Below are 19,899 nucleotides of genomic sequence, written 5' to 3'. Positions count from 1 at the left end.
GGGGCTAACTACTGCTTGTCCACTCTGTCAAGGGGGCTCGGGCCATAGCAATGAGCTCCTGGTTGCATTTGAGGAGGGCTGAGGGCAGGTTCCCTGCTCCATAGCTAGCCCCAAGTGTATTCCCCTTTTCTTACTTTCGCATCGTACGGAATGTCAGTCTGTCCCCCATGGTGGGGGCGGATAGTCCCAACCACTGCCTAAGCAACCACTCACAAATTTGTATTTTAATAAAGGTGTGGCCAAAATTATGCCAAAAAATCTTAAACAAAAATTCTGTGTGATGTGTGAGTTATTGGGGTGGCCCTGGGGACCTCGAAACGCAAATGCTTAAGTCCGCTCACCCCTCTGCTTTCCTTTATTGGAATGCAAAGAAGAACAAGAAGAACAGGAACAAGAACAAGAAGAACAAGAAGAAAGCTATTATCTATCCTGTAAAAGCAATTCTGAGAAGACAACAATGTAAGCTGCTAGTGTACCAAAGGACATTCTGCTGAAAATTACTGATAAAAATTTGGGCATAGGTTAGGAAGTTTCCACGTCCTTCTCTCTCATTTCCTCAGGGCATTTGCTTAGTCACTCCCCTCCTATCGTGCCAACAGAAGACATTTCATTGGAGACACAAATTCATTTTTCTCACTTGAGTTTTTCCTTTTGACACAAAAGTGTTGATCAGTTTCAGCCTGCAGCCAAGAACTGAACAAGCACAGAAGCAGAAAATGGCACTTAGCAAAGACCGTGGCATTACAATGAATGATGGGAACAAAATACCCATATTGGGTTTTGGAACTGCTTCCCCGGGCACTGTAAGTAAAACATTTAACTCTCACAGTTGTAGTGACTTGTTTTAGAAGAGCAAAATGCCTGCCAGCTGCTGGGTGCTTCATCCATTGCAAAGCACAGCACGAGATGCCTCACCTGATCTGAGAAGCCATTTGTGCATGAGAACTTCTTGGGTCACAGCAGCCAAGAATACAACAGATGCTTTGCAGCACATAAAGCGCTGCTTCTCGTTCAACAAGGGTCCTCAGCCAGCAGAAACAGGAGCAAATAATGTTTTGTGCAAGACTTGGATGGTTTGTAGCTGAGAAACAGTTTCCAGTGTGAGTTGCTGCAGGGTTCAAAGTCCCCGGTGCAAAACTTCTAGTGATATTTTTAAAAATCTTTCTATAGAATTGTAAGTGCCCACTATTACTTTTGTTGGGAGTAACAATATTATCCAAAATTACCAGCCATTAGCTAACTATTCTGGACACTTCTTCTTTACCTTGGTGTGTCTATTCCCTGGGACTGAGGGGACAATGAGTTTGACAATGTCCACTGACACTCAGTGTTACTTACAGGTACCCTCTGATATAAATTTCCCCACTGAAGCAGAGACCTTGACTAACCTTTTCACCTTTTCAACCGGCAGGTTCCAAAAAGTAAGTGTGAGGAGGCTACAAAGATAGCAATAGAAGTTGGCTTCCGTCATATTGATAGCGCATATGCATACCAGAATGAGGAGGACATTGGAAGGGCCGTTCGTGCGAAGATTTCAGATGGAACAGTAAAAAGGGAAGACATTTTCTACACTGGAAAAGTGAGTTTGATATTTTTTATTTTTTATTTTAAAGGGTAGAATATAGTGCCTGCATCATGATGCAACTGCATATTTCACAGACATTATTTAACAAAATCGGAGCAAAATGCCTCTCCCTATATAAACCTACCCAGATTCTGTGTTCATCCTCTGAGGCTCTTCTTTGTATGTCTCTTCCATGTGAGGCTCAGAGGGCGGCAAAACGTGAACGGGGCCTTTTCTGCATGGCTCCCCATTTGGGGAATGCTCTCTGCAGGGGGGTTCATTATACACCTCTAAGCGCCAGGAGAAAATGTTCCTCTTCAACCAGGCCTTGGGCTGATTCATATTCTACACCCTTTTTAAACCTATTTGTGGGAGGAGGGATTACAGTTTTGTTGCTTCTGTTTTGACTGTTTATTTGTGCTTTTATCTTGGGAACTGCTCCAAGATCTTTTGATGAAGGGCAATATATAAATTTAATAAATAAATGGTAAAAATACTGTATATTAGCAATGACGACTTTAAAATTACTTTACCTCACCACAGCAATTCAAAATACTCTTCAGAACAATATTTGAGTTTGCCCTTAACACTGTGCACACCAGAATAGTCATCTGCCACAGCTAAAGTGTCCCGAGACCCAAAAACTCTATGGCTGTGTGAAAATATAAATATCTTTATATTTTTGACAGCTCTGGAGTACCTTCCACCGCCCAGAGCTGGTTCGGAAATGCATAGAAGAATCCCTGAAGAAACTCCAATTTGACTACATGGATCTGTTCATAATTCACAATCCATATTCTCTGAAGGTAAATAATTATTTATGTCATAATGCAAGTATTGAGTCCAATATTTGAATGGAGGAGGGAGAGAGAGAGAGAGAGAGAGAGAGAGAGAGAGAGAGAGAGAGAGAGAGAGAGAGAGAGAGACTACTAAAATATTTTATTCCCTGAAGGAACATTGGGAATTGTCATTTCCTAGAGATGCTGACAGTTCTCTGCTAGACCATATCTCAATCAAGGAATGATCGTTCCCAGATTTGGGGGGAGAAACCATGCCAGTTAAAGAAAACCTTTTCATATACTGATTACCTTAACTACATGGGCATCATAAGAATGAAATTGTGTGCAGAGCAGGACTTGGCAAGGGAGCAAGGGAAGGAAAAAAGGCTTGGAGAGATGGGGAGACAGACCTGTGCAAAGAGAGAAGACAGTTTGTTCTATGGGGCACAGAAAGAGTTAAAGCATGTTTGGGGAACCTGTGGCCTTCCAGATGTTGCTCAATTGCAACTCCTATCATCCCTGATCATTGTCCTTGCTGGCTGCAGCTGATGGGACTTGGAGGCCACCAAAGCCTGGAGATCCACTGATTCCCCACTTCTGGATTAGAAGAGACAATATTGAGCTAATATTGCAATGTAAATATTTTTTCCCTGGCTAAAATAGCACTGCACCCCTCTTGAATAAACAAGAATGTGAAACGTGGTGCTTGTGATTTGAGTTTCCCACAGATGCCTGCATTGTGATATCGGCCATTGCATGTTTCATTCTCTTTTTTCTATCACTTTTTTCTATCCATTAGTATTAGATAGTATTACAGAGATAAGAGAACTTCTAGGCCTGACTAGCACTTATTCCCTCCGCCTCCTTCTTTTCCAGCCTGGACCAGATTTACTTCCCACAGGAGAAGACAAAAAAACAATTTTTGACAGCGTAGATCTTCGGCAGACATGGGAGGTAGGTGCCTGGGTTAGCAAATCCAGCCCTTGAGTCATTCAGATACAGAGCACAGTAGCCTTCCACCAGAGGAGGTATGTCCAGAACAATGACTCACACAATGGCTCCTGAGAGCTGCTGAATTATTGCACACTCTTGGGAATACATGAGTGAGCTTCCAATCTTAATCTAGGGGGGAAAGTGTGACCTCAGCTATTCAACAAACACCACTCAACAAACATGTCGTGTTTACTTTGCCAGGCAATGGAGGCGTGCAAAGATGCTGGCTTGGTGAGGTCCATCGGAGTGTCCAACCTCACCTGTAAGCAGCTGGAAATGATCCTGAACAAGCCAGGATTGAAATACAAGCCAGTGATAAACCAGGTCAAGCATGTTTGCCTTTTGTAGGGGTTTGTTCCAAATGCTGTTGAAAGCTTCTTTATTTAAGCTCTTTTTGCACAGACAGGCAGAGACCCCCCAACCCCGGGCAACTCCCGAGTGGAATAATGACTAAAGACAACATGTTATGGGAATAAAATTTGGACACAACTTTATTAAAGCTTCATATGTAGGGAGACCTTGGCTTAGGCATTGGGGGTTTTTCCCTCCCAGTCCCCAGCCAGGGATCTGTGGAACATCAGGGTTATCCAGAATGTGTGGGGATTGGGCTGGCTCTGGAGAACGTCTGTTCAAGCAGAGAGCCCGCCCCCCATTTCGCCACCGTCGCAAGGGAGAGCAATGACAACCTATTGGCGTATGGCCAATGCCTCCCCTCAAAACAACCCCTTTAACGGGGAACCCTGGGATCGCCACCGCAGGGGGTGCATGGGTCACCGCTTCAAACCCCCCCCCCCAATTTAGGGAAGATAGACTAAAGGATTCTGCCGAAGGCCTGAAACCGCAAAAGTTGTGACGTTTTGCTACGGGGAAGGCAAAACCTGCCAATGCAGGAAAATTCCTTTCCAGCCCTTCAACAGTGACCATAACGTAGCAGCGTCTACATACCTGTGAAGAAGAGGTTAGCCTGCAAAGAAGGCTTAACTGAGGGAAGACACTATTGTGTGGGCAGGGCGATCCCTCCCCTTACCTGGCCAACTCTCTCCTGGCAACGCCTCCCCAGCTGGGATTTGGTACCTAGACCCCTGCGTTGCAATATAGACAAGCTGAACAATATAACACAACATGATGGCCAATAGCAATGGCACTAAACACTATAGACTATTACAAATGATCAGAAATTACAACCAAAGTTTCTAAATCTTCTTCACCAGTCACGCTAGAATAATTCAAAAGTTTGATATATACATAATCTGTCACCAAATATCGCCGGATAACCAATCGATTTCCGGATAACCAATCTGTTTTGTTCAATGCTTCATCAGCCAATCTTGATTGATTCTTCATCAGCCAGACTTGTAAGAATTAATATGAGAAGGATGCAGTTCAATTTCTTAACAAGCCAATTCTACATGTAAACAAGTATAAAAGCTGTAGAAAATATGCTCTGGATCTGTGCTCATATGATACTGTACTCTGTATGAGTCTATAAATAGTGTTTAGTGCCATTGTTATTGGCCATCGTGTTGTGTTATATTGTTCAGCGGGATTGGGTAACTGGCAGAGGTAGGTGGCTACCTCCAGGTGTCCATCCAGGAGCCAGTATGGTGTAGTGGTTAAGAGCGGTAGTCTCTAATCTGGGGAACCGGGTTCGCGTCTCCGCTCCTCCACATGCAGCTGCTGGGTGACCTTGGGCCAGTCACACTTCTGTGAAGTCTCTCAGCCCCACTCACCTCACAGAGTGTTTGTTGTGGGGGAGGAAGGGAAAGGAGAATGTTAGCCGCTTTGAGACTCCTTAAAGGGAGTGAAAGGCGGGATATCAAATCCAAACTCTTCTTCTTCTTCTTCTTCATCCTGGGGGGGTTGAATCTAGGTTGTACTGCCAGGAGCCACATGGGATCGGGGGGGGCTGTGCACGACCACACAAAAGGTGCCCCCCATTTGATGTGGGAAGTGGCCATTGTGAGAGGACCTTTGTTTTGACAAACACAGCCATTCTCTGAAAAAACTTGCTTAAGGCTATAAGGTTGCCAATCCAGTCACAGCTGGAATTGATCCTGAACAAGCCAGGATTGAAATACAAGCCAGTGATAAACCAGGTCAAGTGGGATTGCTTTTTTTAGTGGTTTGTACCAAGCACAGTTGAAAGCTTCTTTATTTAAGCTCTTTTGTGAGAGGACCTTTGTTTGGATGAACACAGCCATTCTCTGAAAAAACTTGCTTAACGCTATAAGGTTGCAGATCCAGTCACAAGAAGATATGGTTGTGAGTTGTGGGGTGGACTCCCCTAAATTCCTGGAACCAGTAATGGGTTCTCATTTAATCAAGACTTCAGACAAAAGAAAGTGTGGAGAAGTCCATAATGTTTGAAACAAGCATCTCAGGTAGAAGGAGGCTTGTAAGCAGTCAGGGCCCACACAGCCTCTTGTGGGGAATCTGGAAGTTCTCAAGTGGGGAGGGAGGGGCCTTTGATTTAGGCATCTGGGCAAAGTTGTTGCACCCAAGCAGCCCTGATTCACTTGGACACTGGTGTATATCATGTAACCAATCAGACCTTTCTGCTCAACATAGAAAATTCAGAGAGTGAGTGGGCAGAAATAGAGACACTGCAGGGAGGGCAGTGTGCCCAGGATATTTCCAACAGGGCTGGAGTGACAGGAGATTGAGGGGGAATAAGCCCTGTCCCCCATCTTCAGCTAACACACATTTCATGGATAAAGAGCGTGGCAATGGAAACCACAAATGCTTGAACGGTCATCTAAAGATTCTGATACATCAGAAAACACAACACACGTTAAGAAAAGTCACAACTGGATTGTCAGGACTGTAGAACCCTCATATAAGAATCTGCCGCTGTCTGAAGAGCACATTCCAGCAGAGTCAGAAGAGAAGGAGAATGGAATGCAAGTTGCCAGGGAAATGAGCAGACAACATCTTGGTGAGGGGGGAGAAGATAGAGTGTGGGAACCCACAGAGAGTGGCAGCTTGTCAGAAAGGGAACATGAGCCAATCAGCTACAGACTTAGCCAGAGGGGAGGCTTACAAGACAGAGAGAGGGAGAAGCAGCTCAAGAAGAAGACGTCCGTAGTAAGAGAAAGGGAAACCAGAGTCCAGTCGAGTCATCGTAGGCTGTTATGGAGGCTGCTCGGGAGTCAGCTGCTGGACTTTCTGTTGGTTCTTTGCAATAAATCATCCTTTTTAATTAGCCGACCTTGTGCGTTTTAAGTGCCTCTGACATGGATATTTCAAGAAATAATAGCATGGTTCTGCTTTTCTGTCTTTCCTTTATTTCATGGTATTCTTCGTTTCATCTGAATTCTCACTTTGGGGCTGTGTTGGGGGATTTTGAATCCACAGGTTGAATGCCATCCTTATCGGAACCAAAGTAAGATGCTGGCCTTCTGCAACTCAAACAATATCATCATGGAAGGATATAGTGTCCTGGGATCCCAAAGGGATGCAAGTTGGTAAGAGATGAAGCCAAAACGTTTGGGGACCACCTCAGGTACCACCTATTCTGACTATTCCCCAGCATTCAGATCAGCTCTGAAGGTTGTACTTTTGGTCCCACAATTAATAAAGATCCTTGTGGTGGATACCAGCACCAGGGCCTTTTATGTAGTGGCCCCACAATTGGGGAACTCATTCCACAGAGAGATTTACAAAGCTCTTCCCCTCCCATTTTAGACATTCTCAGAAACCTTCCCATTGCTGAAGTGTTTTTTTTTCTCAACTTAAATTTTTATTAGTTTTCATCAAACATACATTCCAATACATTCATTGTATTAATACATCCCATACATAACATTAGCTCTGTTGAGCTTTGGACTTCCTTCCTCCCCTTCGGTAAGTATCATATATTTTCATTATGTCACGTATTTTATACATTCATCTATTTGATCATAAGATGTTGAAGTTAATCAAATCCTGCCAGTGTCTTTAAAGATTTGCAGTTGTCTCTTATATAATCCAAGTATTTACTCCAATTTTCATAAAACTTTTCTTCATCCTGATCTTTTATTCTCCCCGATATTCTAGCCAGTTCCGAATAATTAATCATTTTGACCTGTCATTCAGTAATAGTTGGTATTACTTCTGTTTTCCAATTCTGGGCTAACATAGTCCTTGCTGCTGTCGTGGCATACAGGAATAGGTTTTTATCTTTCTTTTTAACATCTTTTCCAACTAGTCCCAGTAGAAAGGCTTCGGGTTTTTTTAAAAAAGTATACTTAAACTTTTTTTAAGCTCATTGTAAATTAATTCCCAGAAGCCTTTCACTTTACTGCAATTCCACCACATATGGAAAAGATCTCCTTCTACCTCTCCACATTTCCAACATTTCTTATTTTTCATTCTGTACATCTTTGACAGTTTTACCGGCGTGAGGTACCACCTGTATATCATTTTCCATACATTTTCCTGTAATGCCGTACAAGCCGTAAATTTTAAGTTCACGTTCCATAGTTCTTGCCAGGCTTCTAATTCTATATTATAACCAAAGTCTATGGCCCATTTAATCATAGCCTCCTTCACCTCTTCATCTTTAGTATACCAATTTAATAATAACTCATATATTTTGGACATTGTTTTATTTTTGCTTTCTATAGTATCTATGTGAAATTTTGATTTTTTATCTTCAAATCCCATCCTCTTTTTATCTTCTTTTAATATTGCATTAATTTGATGATATTGTAGCCATCCACTCAGTAAATTCTCCACTTCTTCATATGGCTTTAACTTTGGGCCTTGATTAGTTTTCCTAAGCAATTCTTCATATGTAGATCTGTTTCCTTCCATGTTAATTTTCTTAATGGTTGATTTAATGGTTGATTTAATGTTGATTTAAGCAGTAGAATGGCAGGAATGAAAGGGCTCTGTACCCGGCCTTGCATTTAAATAATTATAGCATTTCTCTTTTTACATAGCTTGTTTCGTGTGTCTCAGAATTTTAAATTGTATTGTTTTTATCTATATTGGAAGCCACTTAAATGCTTATGTTTAACAAGTGGGACCAGCGACAAATATTGACTTCTCCGTCAAGACAATGAGCTGTGCATTCCTCCAGGATCCTCCATTTCATTTGAACATCAACTCTCCAGCAGGCACGCAGGATTCTTTGGGCCTTTCTTTCCTGCCTTAGGTGTCCCCCTCCCCAATACTGACTGTACTTAAGCAAAGGAAAAACCTCTCTTAAAACATGAATTAGTTCAAATCAGCTAACTGACCTTTAAATACAAATTACTTAGCATATATTGGATGGACTAGGCCGATACTGTATTAATTTTAGAGCGAGATTTATATATTCTGGACACCAGAAAGACACCTTCTCCCCATGTTGCTCTCCAACAGGTTAAATCCAGACGCTCCTCCCCTGCTTGAAGACCCTTTGTTGGTTGCGATCGCCAAGAAGTACAACAAAACCCCAGCTCTCGTGGCTATTCGCTACCAACTGCAGCGCGGCCTGGTGGTCATAGTGAAGACCTACACCAGAAAGCGAATTGAGGAAAATGCCCAGGTAAAGCAGTATATATTAATCCATTTAAAAACAATACCGAAAAAGCACGTCATTTGGACACTGTGATCTCACGGGTCACATGACACGTACAGGAGTACGGAAGGGAAGATGCACATCTTGGTTTGGGGACTCAAGAAGTTGGAGGAGTTTCCAGCAGTGGGTATTCAGAAGAATCACTGCCTCAGACCATGAAGTCAGAGTGCAACCATCATGACTAGCTTCCATTGGTATTCTTATCCACCATGAACTTGTCTAATGTTTAAAGCCATCCAAGTTGGTGGCTGTCACTGTTCAGTGGTTTAGCTATGCACTGCATGAAGAACTTCCTTCGCTGGACTATGACTTCCCTCATCCCTGACCATCATACATGATGGCGAAGACTGATGGGGAGTTGGAGTCCATCCACATCTGGGGGGCCACAGTTTCCCCATTCCTGTTCTATTGCAAACCTACATCTGGACTGAAGCTGTTGAATGAAGGAATTAAACGTTGGAAGGTGGTAGCAAAGTTCACTTTGGTATCTTTGTTGCTGAAAAAGGTGCACAGCTCTGAGGTGCAACAAAAAGGCATGAGGTAAAAGCCCCTCAGCATTTTATTTTCTCCCCCTGACAGGCATTTACTTTCCAGCTGTCTGAGGAGGATATGAAAGCCATTGATGGCCTTCACAAAAGCATGAGCTTCATAAAAATGGATATGTAAGTCATATTTAAATAGTGTGCATATGGATACATAAAAGTGGTTCACTCAATAATGCAAACTGCGAGAGCAAAAGGAAGAAAAGATCTGGCATCCATCTCTTCTCTTCATAGAGAATTAGGTGAAATTATAGAAGGAATAACTGTGGAGACGAAAGCCCCATGCATTGTTGGAGTGGGGTGCAAGTGTACGGACAAGTGTCCATGTCGCAGAATCATAGAATTGTTGACTTGGAAGGGACCACGGGGGTAATCTAGTCCAGCCTCCTGCAATGCAAGAATCTTTTGCCCAGCATGGGGCTCAAACCCATGGCCCTGAGATCAAGAGTTTCCAAGCTCTACCGACTGAGCTATCCCAGTCCTATTTGACCCTAGACAGGCTTCCAAATACCCTTGAGACCAATGCCATACAATGATGTGCAGACATTCCGAGGAGCATTTTTGATGGGGGAAAGATGGCTGCCTCATGCATTACTGCCAGGAAGGGACTCCCAAAACAGCACTTGTCCTTCTGCCCCTACCTGAAAGTCTCAAAAAGGCGCTGGGGAAGAGAGGGAGACCTTTGACCCAACCCTTTTGTACCACTTTGATCAGCAACCAGGGCTGTGTTCATCATCTAGGGGTTATTTTCTCTAGTGAGAAGATGGACATATGATCATCCCGATATTTCAAGTTTTAGATTGTAATATGGTGGACCATTTTGGCTTTCAGCCTCCCAGATTTTCAGCAGGGTGGGCATTTGATGGAAAACTCGGGGAGCTTATAATGCACTGTGCGAAATGGTCTCATGAGGCAATGGCTGGCAACAGATCAATTTTTCTTGCTTGTACATCTTCCAACCCTTGAGTGTTGACTCTCTTTTGTTTCATTTCAGGTTTGCTGGTCACCCAGAGTATTACCCACCAGATGTGGAATAAGGACTCGTCTCCCATCTCTAATTGATCTCCAATTCTTAGGAACCACCATAGTTCCATTGCGCTCACAGTATCAAAAATATGTTTTGGCAAAAGTTAAATCTACTCTAACAGAGCTTTGCAAATGATTCCTGGCTTTAATCTGGAGGTAAAGGAGAAATAGGGAAATACGAGGAACCTTGTTGTTGACACTTTCAGAGCTACCAGTTTCCACTGCACACACATTGGTTTAATAAGCATTCCCTGTGCTGGAGTGGCAAATTTAGAGGTGTGGAAGCTTATAGGCACATCCATATGCTCTGTCCAGAAATGCAGGCAAATCCTCATATACACCAGCATGCATACACCCCAAAAGAGCTTCAGTATATACTATAATATTTCATTAGGATCTGCTGACAGTCATATAACTCTATTGAATTTTAAACAGATTGAGCTTTAATCATCTTCAGACAACTGACAGGCGACCCATAGATTTCATGTAGAAATGCATACAATTTTGCAAAAAAGCATTACCATTTAAACCTCTATCGTGAAGTCGTAACCTCATTAAAGAAAAAAAATATACAGCCTCTGCTACATTATTTTCCCCATTCTCTAATTTATTCTATGCTAATCTATTGCATCACAAACAAAAGAGAATTCTGAAACCCCTTCTACCACATCACTAACTTGTCAGACCAAGAAAGCTCCATCAGTTATCCAGTAACTTCATCTGATGAGGCCATTGCATCTGCTGTGGAAAAGGTGATGGATCTACACTCCCCTGTGTTCCCCCTCCAATGCACTGTTGGTCATTCCCTCTGCCCAGGGACTCCTGAAAACTGTGGTAATATGAAGGGGCTGTCACCTAAAGATGTAGGTACTTTTGTCTGTACATCTGCAAAGTCCATTTAGTCAGAAAGAGGACAAACAATGCTCTTTCTTTATCTAGCAATATATGCATTGGTACAACTGCTTGAAATAATAAGACAAGGAAGGGTGGAGTTGTATTTGTGGCAACTTTCATCTGAGCATGGATTGCCATCATCAGAACTCGTATCCACACTGTAAAGATAGGAATGCAATAGCCTGGTCTTCTCCTTAGGGTATCCTGGGTAGTCCCATTTGGTGAACTTAAGGTTTGCTAATAGAGAAATTTCAGCACCTTGACTAAACGACTCAGGCATAGGAGCCAACTCCACTCATCTGACTGGGTTGCCCCAACCAATCTGGGCAGCTTTCAACATATATAAAAACATTAAACATTAAAAAACTTCCCTACACAGGGCTGCTTTCAGATGTCTTCTAAAGTAGGTACAGTTAATAATCTCCTTGGCTCAGCGGTCGCATAACTCCATACCCTCTGTTAAAAATAGAGGTTAAACCAGCCTAGGACTTGCCGATCAGAAGGTCGGCGGTTCAAATCCCCACAACGGGGTGAGCTCCCATTGCTCGGTTCCTGCTCCTGCCAACCTAGCAGTTCGAAAGCACGTCAAGTGGGAAGGTAAATAGTGTTTCTGTGTGCTGCTCTGGTTCGCCAGAAGTGGCTTAGTCATGCTGGCCACACGACCCGGAAGTTGTACGCCGGTCCCTCGGCCAATAAAGCAAAATGAGCGCCGCAACCCCAGAGTCAGTCACGACTGGACCTAATGGTCAGGGGTCCCTTTACCTTTACCTTAAGGAAAAGAGGGACATTCCAGGATCAAATCAGAAACTAGGATGGCTTCTGTTAATCTGGGACTGTCCCTGGAAAATAGGGACACTTGGAGAGTCTGTTACATCCTTTCCCCCCTCCTTTGGCATACAGAGCATTCTGCTTTGTTAAGTCAACAGACACCTCCACATATTTCATTGGCTATTTTGTCTCTGAGTATATTTGTTTCATTTCAATACCTCTGCCTGAAGATCTGCTTAGCTTTGAGGCCTGCTTCTCCCATGTCTAACAGTTAACATGTCAAAGTTTATGACAGGTCTCAAAATAGTTTTATCAGAACAATATTAATAATAAAGAGATGAAATCTTCCCCCCCCCATCAGTCAACTATCATTTGCCCTGCAAAAGCAATGCTAAGTCACCAATCAAAGCCATTGGTGTTTCGGAAGACACTGTGGTGAAAATTTAGAAACTTTGGTATAGTTAACATGTGCCATTTGTAAGCACTGCAACTCTTCGTTGGAATCAAATTAATCCAAAGTCTGGAGCAAGATAGGGAGTGTCCCTGCCCTTCTTTCTAGCTTCAACAGAACATTGGCTTAGCAAATAAACAGAATATTGGCAAATAAAAGCAACCACTCAGTTTTTTGAAGGAATTTTCCTTTTTCCATTTTTCCAATTCATATGTCTGCTCTGAGGGATGCGGGTGGCGCTGTGGGTTAAATCACAGAGCCTAGGACTTGCTGATCAGAAGGTCGGTGGTTTGAATCCCAGTGACAGGCTGAGCTCCCATCGCTCCGTCCCTGCTCCTGCCAACCTAGCAGTTCCGCTCCAGCGGAAAGGTAAACGGTGTTTCCGTGCGCTGCTCTGGTTCACCAGAAGCAGCTTAGTCATGCTGGCCACATGACCCGGAAGCTGTATGCCAGCTCCCTCGGCCAATAAAGCGAGATTAGCTCCACAACCTCAGAGTCAGCCATGACTGGACCTAATGGTCAGGGGTCCTTTACCTATGTCTGCTCTATTCACATACTATGTGAGGGTAGAATCTATTTTATACAAAGAGATACATACTGATGAAGAGACAGGTATGCAAATCTCTTGGAAATGGCCCCTTAAATATGAGTAGTTATGGCAATGAATTAAGCAGCTCTGCCCCAGAGGGCAAATGGGTGGGTAGTTAGAAAGACAAAACCTAGGGTGTGTGTGAGAGAGAGAGAGATCCAGGAGTTGGAAGCAGAAAGCAGGCTGGGCAGCTGAGAGATGGAGCCAAGACTGATTTCTGCTGGAATCCAAGGCTATGGCTGTGGGAGAAGCAAGTTAATACTGTGAACCCCTCCATCCTTGTTGCTGGCATCTGTCTCAAGACACAATGGAGTGTGCCTCTGGGGGAAAGTCAAGCTGCTGTGTTAGCAGCACCAAAGTGACCTCCCTGGGGTGCAAGCCTGGGCAGTGAGTATGAAGGTCCTGGGCTGCCCAGATGAAAAGGCTTCCCTCTCATCCTCGCTGATGTGATGCAGTGGGAAGCAGAGCAAGACATTTGGCACCACCTTGGCTGCAGGAGTTGCCACAACGAGGCTTGCAATGCACCACCTAACCATCTTAGGTCCTCCACCATGGAGAGGACCCAGGAACCATCAGGGCTGGATCTACACGCATCAAATAAGCGTTTCAGTTTAAAGTGTTCAGTTTAAATTTAAACAGGGAAAACTGGTATTTAAAAACAGGACTCCACGTCGCCATTTGGTGGCAAAATATTATATCGCACATACAACACGTATATAAATGTTACTTACAGGTACCCTTTGATATAAATTTCCCCACTGAAGCAAAGACCTTGACTAACCTTTTTACCTTTTCAACTGGCAGGTTCAAAAAAGTAAGTGTGAGGAGGCTACAAAGATAGCAATAGAATACGGCTTCCGTCATATTGATGGCGCATATGTATACCAGACTGAAGAACAAGTTGGGCGGGCCGTTCGTGCGAAGATTTCAGATGGAACAGTAAAAAGGGAAGACATTTTCTACACTGGAAAAGTGAGTTTAATCTTTTTTATTTTAAAGGGTAGAATATAGTGACTGCATCATGATGCAATTGCATATTTCACAGACATTATTTAACAAAATCAGAGCAAAATGCCCCTCCCTATATAAACCTACCTGGATTCAGTGTTCATCCTCTAAGGCTCTTCTTCGTGTGCCTCCTCCATGTGAGGCTCGGAGGGAGGAAACATGAGAACGGGGCCTTTTCTGCATGACTCCCCATTTCGGGAATGTTCTCTGCAGGGGGGTTCATTATACACCTGTAGGCGCCAGGTGAAAATGTTCCTCTTCAACCAGGCCTTGGACTGATTCAATTTCTACACCCTTTTAAAACCTGTTTGTGGGAGGAGGGATTCTGTTTTGATTATTTATTTGTGCTTTTATCTTGTGAACCACCCTGAGAACATTTGGTGAAGGGCAATATAGAAATTTAATAAATAAATAGTAAAAATATTGTTTATTAGCAATAATGATTTTTTTAATTACTTTACCTCACCCCAGCAATTCAGAACAATATTTGAGTTTGCCCTTAACATTGTGCACACTAGAATAGTCATCTGCCGCAGCTAAATTGTCTGAGACCCAAAAACTCTATGGCTCTATGAAAACATAAATATCTTTATATTTTTGACAGCTTTGGAGTACCTTTCACCGCCCTGAGCTGGTTCGGAAATGCTTAGAAGAATCCCTGAAGAAACTCCAGTTTGACCACATGGATCTGTTCATAATTCACAATCCATTTTCTATGAAGGTAAATAATTATTGATGTCATAATGAAAGTATTGAGTATAAAATTTGAATTGGGGGGGCGGCAGGGAGAACCTACTAAAAATAATTTATTCCCTGAAGGAACATTGGGAATTGTCATTTCCTAGAGATGCTGACAATTCTCTGCTATACTATATCTCAATCAAGGAATGATCGCTCCCAGATTTTGGGGGAGAAACCATGCCAGTTAAAGAAAACATCTGCATTTAGTGATTACATTAACCACATGGGCATCATAAGAAAGAAATCGTGTTCAGAGCAGGACTTAGCAAGTGTGGGATAAACGGGTAAGGAAAGCTTAGCAGAAATGACCGTGCCTTGCTGTTGTAACTACTTGCATTGCAAAGAAAGAGAAAACTCGCTGTAATAGCCAAAACATAATGCCTTATAAAGTATTAGGACGGTTTGTGGGTGACTCGGGACCATGAAGGAAAATGGAGAACAGTTAGAAAGCTACTGTGCATGCTTAAAAATGGCTATACAGTGGTACCTCGGGTTAAGAACTTAATTCGTTCCAGAGGTCCGTTTTTACCTGAAACTGTTCTTAACCTGAGGTACCACTTTAACTAATGGGGCCTCCTGCTGCCGCCGCACGATTTCTATTCTCATCCTGAAGCAAAGTTCTTAACCCAAGGTACTATTTCTGGGTTTGTGGTGCCTGTAACCTGAAGCATCTGTAACCCGAGGTACCACTGTATATCAAGGGGGAAATATGAAATAGGCGGACCAGGAAGTCTGTAAACTGCAATCTCCTAACCAATAGGAGAATGTAGGAGCACAGGCGTAGGAAGGTCATGTGGTACCCAGTACGGAAAATTTCTTGTCACCCCCCCACACACACACACATTAATATTTATTTATTTATTTTGCCTGCAAAAATGGTTTGCCTTTATTTCATATTTTCTTACAAAGGAATGTGGATTCTGGGCCTCTGATAACAAGTAGGCGACTGTGGACAGATACTTAAATCTACAGGATGGGTTGTGTTTTGGCTTGTGTTATTTTATTTATATTTACTGTTTATTTATTTAATAAAATTTATTTTTAAAAACCTGCAAAGTGGTTTACCAAAACAAAAACAAACAAAAAATACCACAGCAGTAAAATCAAGAAAAATTAGCAAACCTACTTTAAAACATACAAAAGCTAAAATATTAAGATTAAAATTACTTCAACTTCCTAAGCATCTAGGTATGCTTGCCTAAATAAGAATGCTTTTAGCCGGTGCCCGAAAAGAGTCTAGCAAAGGCACGTGCTTTATGGCAATAGGCAGGGTGTTCCAAAGTGCAGGTGCTGTCACACTAAACAACGCAGTATAGATATTATGTGGAACCTGTAGGAGTGCTTGAAACTACTGAAGAGGAGGTTTTATTTATTGTGATTTCACCATGCTCTGTGTTATCTGAAAAGGAAAACACTGAATTAAAATTTCAGCCTTTACGACATAAGAAAACGGCCAAGTAAACAGCTATTTTCGTGGAGGAGGGTCAAGATATTAACTGATATGCATGAAATTTCATATATAGCTGTATAATCGCTAGTGTAGTAAGATAAGACCTTTGGCGCAGGCATTTCTTAAAAAACAGCTTTTTATGAACCACCCCAGTAGGGCAGTAATTGTTCCTTGATAATTTGTGACACATACCCTACGTGATGGCACCCGGGGCGCCGCCCCCCCCCTTCCTACGCCCCTGTGTAGTAGGGAAATTCAGATGGGTATAAAGTACCTTTGATGTAAACAGGACAGAGCCCTCCCTCTTTACAGCACAGGCTGGGGCGTTACCCGTGCAGCGCTGTCTCAAGAATAAACAGCTTTTGGTTTTGCCCGATCTCAGTTTCCGACTCCTTCTCCTCACAGAGCAATTGACTCCCTCTGGTGAGGATCCCTGGGGCAAATTTGTCTAACAACGAGGGAGTAAGGGAAGGAAAAAAGGGGATGGAGAGATGAGGACCTGTGCAGAGAGAGAAGACAGTTTGTTCTGTGGGGCACAGAAAAAATTAAAGCATGTTTGGGGAACCTGTGGCCTTCCAGATGTTCTTCAATTGCAACTCCTATCATCCCTGATCACTGTCCTTGCTGGCTGCAGCTGATGGGACTTGGAGGCCAGCAAAGCCTGGAGATCCACTGATTCCCAATCTCTGGATTAAAAGAGACGATACTGATTTAATATTGCAATTCCCTGGCTAAAGTAATGCTTTATCCCTCTTGAATAAAGCTCTTGAATAAACAATATTGTGAAATGTGGTGCTTGTGATTTGAGTTTCCCACAGATCCTTGCACTGTAGTACCGGCTCTTGCAACTTTATCTCCCTTTTTCTATAATTGTCCATTAGTATTAGATAGTATTACAGAGATAAGAGAACCTCTAGGCCTGAAGTGCACTTATTCCTTCCGCTTCCTTCTTTTCCAGCCTGGACCAGATTTATTTCCCATGGGAGAAGACAAAAAACCAATTTTTGACAACGTAGATCTTCGGCAGACATGGGAGGTAGGTGCCTGGGATTAGGAAATCCATCCCTTGAGTCATTCAGTTACAGAGCACAGTAGCCTTCCACCAGAGGAGGCATGTCCAGAACAATGACTCACACAATGGCTCCTATGAGAGCTGGTGAACTATAAGACTCCAATCTTAGTCTGGAAAAAGGTGTGGCCTCAGCTATTCAACAACCACCACTCAGCAAACATGTGCTTTCTTTGCCAGGCAATGGAAGCGTGCAAAGATGCCGGCTTGGTGAGGTCCATCGGAGTGTCCAACTTCACCCGTAAGCAGCTGGAAATGATCCTGAACAAGCCAGGATTGAAATACAAGCCAGTGATAAACCAGGTCAAGTGTAATCGCCTTTCGTAGGGGTTTGTTCCAAATGCTATTGAAAGCTTCTTTATTTAAGTTCTTTTGTGAGAGGAAAGCTTCTTTATTTAAGTTCTTTTGTGAGAGGACCTTTGGATGAACACAGCCATTCCCTGAAAAAACTTGCTTAACGCTATAAGGTTGCAGATCCAGTCACAAGAAGATATGGTTATGAGTTGTGGGGTGGACTCCCCTAAATTCCTGGAACCAGTAATGGGTTCTCATTTAATCAAAACCTCTGAATCCTCAGAAAAAAGAAAGTATGGAGAAGTCCATAATGTTTGAAACAGGCATCTCAGGTAGAAGGAGGCCTTCAAGCAGTCAGGGCCCATACAGCCTCTTGTAGGGACTCTGGAAGTTCTCAATTGGGGAGCGAAGGGCTTTTGAGTTAGGCATCTGGGCAAAGCTGTTGCACACAAACAACCCTGATTCACTTGGGCACTGGTGTATATCATGTAACCAAATGAGACCAGAGCACACTAGTCCAAGGCATGAATCTGGTAGCTAAGCAGGAGTGATGGACTGACAATCAGATGTGTGCAGCCATGATCTCCCAGTACCACAGTGACAGTGGAACAGATAAAAAGGTAAAGGGACCCCTGACCGTTAGGTCCAGTCGTGGACGACTCTGGGGTTGCGGTGCTTATCTCGCTTTACTGGCCAAGGGAGCCACAGCTTCCGGGTCATGTGGCCAGCATTACTAAGCCACTTCTGGCAAACCAGAGCAGCGCACAGTACCTTCCCGCCGGAGTGGTACCTATTTATCTACTTGCACTTTGACGTGTTTTTGAACTGCTAGGTTGGCAGGAGCAGGGACCGAGCAACAGTAGCTCACCCTGTCGCGGGGATTCAAACCGCCAACCTTCTGATCAGCAAACCCTAGGCTCTGTGGTTTAACCCACAGCGCCACCCGCATCCCTAGTGGTACAAATAGTCCCACTTAAATCGGGGCTTCTTTGTACCGTCTGCCCAGCCTTGATGCACTATCCAATTCATAGAAGGAAGTAGAGAGGATAAGGGGGGGGGATACAATTCCCCCAGACAATTAGTTCTCATGTCCTCCCCCCGTACTTTACGCCATTGCTTAGCCACAGTGGTGACTTCAATAAAAGACGCTTTTCACATACAAAATGCATTTACACAGGAAGGAGTATTTAAAACTATATAATTACTTCCTTACATTTGAAGATAAAACTGCCCCCTTTGAAAAGTCTTGTGCTCCCCTCAGCACACATTTTATTTTCTGATGTCTCCTCTCCCAATCTGATTCGAAATTTCAGTTTTTTGAGACCCTGATAAAACAAAATCCCAGATCATCTGCCCAAGTTGATGGAAAGCCAGGTAAATCCCCCATCAGGCCTTTTTGCTCAACGTAGACAATTCAGAGACTGAGTGGGCAGAAATAGAGACACTGCAGGCAGGACAGTGTGCCCAGGATATTTCTTCTTTGGGTATAATGGCTCAACAGGGCTGGAGTGACAGGAGATTGAGGGGGAATAAGCCCTGTCCCCCATCTTCAGCTAACACACATTTCACGGATGAGGAGCGTGGCAATGGAAACCACGAATGCAAGAATGGTAATCTAAAGATTCTGATGCATCAGAAAACACAACACACTTTAAGAATGGTAACAGCCGGATTTTTCAAGAAACAATAGCAATAGAAATAATAGCATGGTTCTGCTTTTCTGTCTTTCCTTTATTTCACTGTATTCTTTGTTTCATCTGAATTCTCACTTTTGGGTTGTGTTGTGGGATTTTGAATCTGCAGGTTGAATGCCATCCTTATCGGAACCAAAGCAAGATGCTGGCCTTCTGCAAGTCAAACAATATCATCATAGAAGGATATTGTGTCCTGGGATCCCAAAGAGACCCTAGCTGGTAAGAGATGAAGCCAAAATGTTTGGGGACCACCTCGGCCCACTATTCCCCAGCATCCAGATCAGCTCTGAAGATTGTAATCTTGGTCCCACAATTAATAAAGATCCTCATGGTGGATACCAGCACCAGGGCCTTTTCTGTAGTGGCCCCACAATTGAGGAATTCATTCCAGAGAGATTTAGAAAGTCTTCCCCTCCCATTTTAGACATTCTCAGAAACCTTCCCAAGTGTTGTTGTTGTTGTTGTTGTTTTAAATAACTGCTTGACTTCTCC

The 19,899-nt window shown here is 43.2% G+C and overlaps 1 protein-coding gene, 1 long non-coding RNA gene and 1 pseudogene across 3 annotated transcripts in view; all 3 read left to right on the top strand.

The window, feature by feature from the left end:
* The window catches only part of LOC309379829 (aldo-keto reductase family 1 member C3-like), a 29,029-nt pseudogene that overhangs the window by 3,508 nt on the left and 5,622 nt on the right, over window positions 1-19,899 (top strand). The window contains exons 2-6 of the transcript XR_014173329.1: window positions 13,956-14,123; window positions 14,764-14,880; window positions 17,309-17,386; window positions 17,600-17,722; window positions 19,517-19,626. The product of XR_014173329.1 is annotated as an aldo-keto reductase family 1 member C3-like (transcript). The remainder of the gene's footprint in view (window positions 1-13,955; window positions 14,124-14,763; window positions 14,881-17,308; window positions 17,387-17,599; window positions 17,723-19,516; window positions 19,627-19,899) is intronic.
* LOC309378745 (aldo-keto reductase family 1 member C3-like) lies at window positions 140-10,498 on the top strand. Its single transcript, XM_081927373.1, has 9 exons — window positions 140-803; window positions 1,412-1,579; window positions 2,254-2,370; window positions 3,220-3,297; window positions 3,538-3,660; window positions 6,691-6,800; window positions 8,683-8,848; window positions 9,461-9,543; window positions 10,418-10,498. The coding sequence occupies exons 1-9, from the start codon at window positions 717-719 to the stop codon at window positions 10,458-10,460; spliced, it is 975 nt and encodes a 324-aa protein (XP_081783499.1). The 5' UTR covers window positions 140-716; the 3' UTR covers window positions 10,461-10,498.
* Window positions 5,243-6,538, top strand: LOC309378910. Its single transcript, XR_014172282.1, has 2 exons — window positions 5,243-5,359; window positions 5,568-6,538. It is a non-coding gene; the product is annotated as an uncharacterized lncRNA (long non-coding RNA).

The sequence above is a fragment of the Podarcis melisellensis genome (assembly GCF_964234715.1).
Source record: "Podarcis melisellensis genome assembly, chromosome: 10".
In the NCBI taxonomy this organism is placed as follows: domain Eukaryota; kingdom Metazoa; phylum Chordata; class Lepidosauria; order Squamata; family Lacertidae; genus Podarcis; species Podarcis melisellensis.
Note: the sequence above shows the minus strand (reverse complement) of the source record. Positions and strands in the feature narration are given on the sequence as shown.